General features: G+C 48.3%; 1 protein-coding gene across 1 annotated transcript in view; it reads left to right on the top strand.

Moving 5' to 3' along the window:
• The window catches only part of PKD1L2 (polycystin 1 like 2), a 75,855-nt gene that overhangs the window by 36,452 nt on the left and 36,256 nt on the right, over nucleotides 1–3,147 (top strand). Inside the window, exon 20 of the mRNA XM_031934468.1 lies at nucleotides 1,781–2,009. Coding sequence (XP_031790328.1) covers nucleotides 1,781–2,009 — 229 coding nt within the window. The remainder of the gene's footprint in view (nucleotides 1–1,780; nucleotides 2,010–3,147) is intronic.

Raw genomic sequence — 3,147 nt, 5'->3', positions numbered from 1 at the left:
AAAAAAAAAAAAAAAAGGGTGGGGGGAGTGTTAAAAATTAGCTGGGCGTGGTGGCACATGCCTGTAATTCTAGCTCCTTGGGAGGCTGAGATGGGAGGATCGCCTGAGCCTGGGAGGCAGAGGTTGCAGTGAGCCAGTGTCGCACCACTGCATTCCAGCCTGGGTAGACAGAGTGAGACCGTGTCTCAAAGTAAAAAAAATAAATAAATAAAATAGGGGTATTGATCCACCTAGCTCATTGGCTTATTGTGAGGGCTGAGTAAGATCATAAGACATGTAAACTGTTTAGATCCCAGCCTGACACAAAGCAGGTATTCAGTAAGTGATGTTATGATTGGCAGTGACGTTGTCTTTCAGAAACATTAGCAGAAGCCTTGCAAAATAAAGTGTTGACTTGGAATCTTCAGCTGAGGCTTCAGTGAGGGAGCCCCAGGTCAGAAGGGTGAGGGAGGAGGCTGTGAGTCAGAGGAAGGTAGGAGTTGACCTCACCATAGCCATTTACCCAACACCCCAACCTAATCTGAGTCAGTACTGGAGATGCATATACCTGACTGTAACCAAAATGCAGTTTTAGCTGCTTGCCACTTGCAGAGTCCAGTTAATCAGAGTGAGATCTGGTATTTAAAAAGTGACTTTTTTAGCTGGGTGTGGTGGTGGGTGCCTGTAATCCCAGTTACTCGAGAGGCCGAGTCAGGAGAATCACTGGAACCTAAGAGGTGGAGGAGGTTGCAGTGAACTGAGATTGTGCCACTGCACTCCAGCATGGGCGACAAGAGCAAAACTCCATCTCAACAACAACAACAACAACAGCAACAACAACAAAAGGCCAGGATTACACTATATTTGGCACTAGACAAAACAGGATTTAAATTCAAGTCTTACCATATGAAAGTATTTGCTTTAAAATGCTCTGGGCCCGGGGGGCGGGGGAGTGGAGGGGTGAGGGCAGGCACTGTGGATCACGCCTGTAATCCCAGCACTTTGGGAGGCAGGGGCGGGCAGATCACCTGAGGTCAGGAATTTAGAACCAACCTGGGAAATGTGGTGAAACCCCATCTCTACTAAAAATACAAAAATTAGCAAGGTGTGGTGGCGGGCGCCTGTAGTCCCAGCTACTCAGGAGGCTGAGGCAAGAGAATTGCGTCTTGAACCCGGGAAGTGGAGGTTGCAGTGAGCTGAGACAACACGACTGCACTCCAGCTGGGCAGACAGAGTGAGACTTCATTGCAAAAAAAAAACAACCCCGGGGAAGAAAAGAGATGAACAAGATTGGCCAAATGTTGGTCATTGTTGTAGCTGGAGTGATGAGTATGGGATTCTCCTCTGTTCTCTTGATGTGTAGGGAAATTTTAAGAATGTCTCTGATAAAAAAATCTAAAAGAGAAACATCAAATCCTAACTGGCTGTGTGACCCTACAACCTTACTCTGTCTCTTTGAACCTCAGATTTCTCAGGGCTTGGCACATAGCAAGTATTTTATACTCAGAAGCTGGTACTATTACTGTTGTGTTTTGTGGCGGGAGGTTTCTTTGTTTTGTTGAGAGACAGGGTCTGGCTTTGTTGTACAGGCTGGAGTGAAGTGGTGCCATCATAGCTCACTTATTTTTACTACCATTTTTAATACACAGCCTCGATCTCCTGGGCTCCAACGATCCTCCTGCCTCAGCCTCCTGAGTAGCCGGGCCCACCTGCACATGCTGCCACACCTAGTGTTGTTTGTCTTGCAGCTGGTTTGCTCTTGACTCAGCACAAGCTGATTACTTTCTCCTTTGTCCTCCAGAGAAAACGCAGTGTACCAAGCCCAAGGTGGCATGGAGTGGCCCCTGGAAGGACAGCGCCTACAGGCAGTGTCTGTACTTTCAGCTGGAACACGTGGAGCAAGGGCTGCGGCTGGTGGGGCCCCGAGGCTTCCCCCAGCACCACAGCCATACCCGGGCCCTCAGGCAGCTACAGACCCTGAAGGGCTGCCTGGGGGTACAGCCGGGCACCTGGGCCCCTGCACATGCCAGGTAATCCACTTCCCTGGGTGCTGAGTGGGTGCCTGCCTGCCCCAGCCTGGGGCCCTCTGGAAAGGGCATTCTGAACAATCTTGGTAGGATGTCCACCCAGACATCCCCAGGCAGAAACAATGCAGGATTCCTGCACACATTCAGGGAGGCCGGGTTTGAACAGGGCTATTTGCTGGAAGGCACTCAGGGCTCTTTGTACCACACTTTACAGTTACAACAGTATTCATACGGGCTATTTCCTATCTGTGCACTTCACTCTTGGACCAGCTCCTCAACTTCTCAGACTTAGTTTCCTCATCTGTAAAATGGGAATGATAATGCCTATCTCTTGATTCAAACTTAAAATGCATTTTTTTTAAGATAACCAGTGAGCTTTGAATACAGACAGGTTACTAGATGACATTTAAAAATTACTGTTAATTTTGTTGTGTGAAAACAGCATCATAATTCAGTAAAAAAAGGATCGTCTGAACTCCAGTCACGGTTTATGGAGACAGTCTTGCTCTGTCACCCAGGCTGGAATGCAATGGCGTGATCTCGGCTCACTATAACCTCTGCCCCCCGGCTTCAAGCGATTCTCCTGCCTCAGCCTCCCTGAGTACCTGGGATTACAGGCGCCCACCACCATGCCCAACTAAAGTTTGTAGTTTTAGTAGAGATGGGGTTTCACCACGTTGGCCAGGCTGGTCTCGAACTCCTGACCTCAAGTGATCCACCTGCCTCAGCCTCCCAAAGTGCTGGGATTACAGGCGTGAGCCACCACGCCTGGCAAAAATGGCCACTTTTGAGATGCATTCTGAAGTGATTAGGAATTATTTTGTATTATGTCTGGAATTTATGTTGAAATTTTCCAGCCAAAAACAAAAACAAAACAGGGCCGGGGGGCAGATGAAATAAGTATGACAAGGGGTGATGGTGGTTGCCAGCTAATGAGCACCTGGATGACACTGTGCTCACTAATTTTTGTATGATGAGAAATTTTTTTTTCTTTCTTTTTTTTTTTTTTTGAGACAGAGTCTTGCTCTTGTCACCCGGGCTGGATTGCAATGGCACGATCTCAGCTCACTGCAACCTCTGCCTCCCGGGTTCAAGCAATTCTCCTGCCTCAGCCTCCCAAGTAGCTGGGATTACAGGTGCC

The sequence above is a fragment of the Piliocolobus tephrosceles genome, chromosome 17, assembly GCF_002776525.5.
Source record: "Piliocolobus tephrosceles isolate RC106 chromosome 17, ASM277652v3, whole genome shotgun sequence".
NCBI classification, from domain to species: domain Eukaryota; kingdom Metazoa; phylum Chordata; class Mammalia; order Primates; family Cercopithecidae; genus Piliocolobus; species Piliocolobus tephrosceles.
The sequence above is the reverse complement of the archived record's forward strand: the minus strand, read 5'-3'. Positions and strand labels throughout refer to the sequence as shown.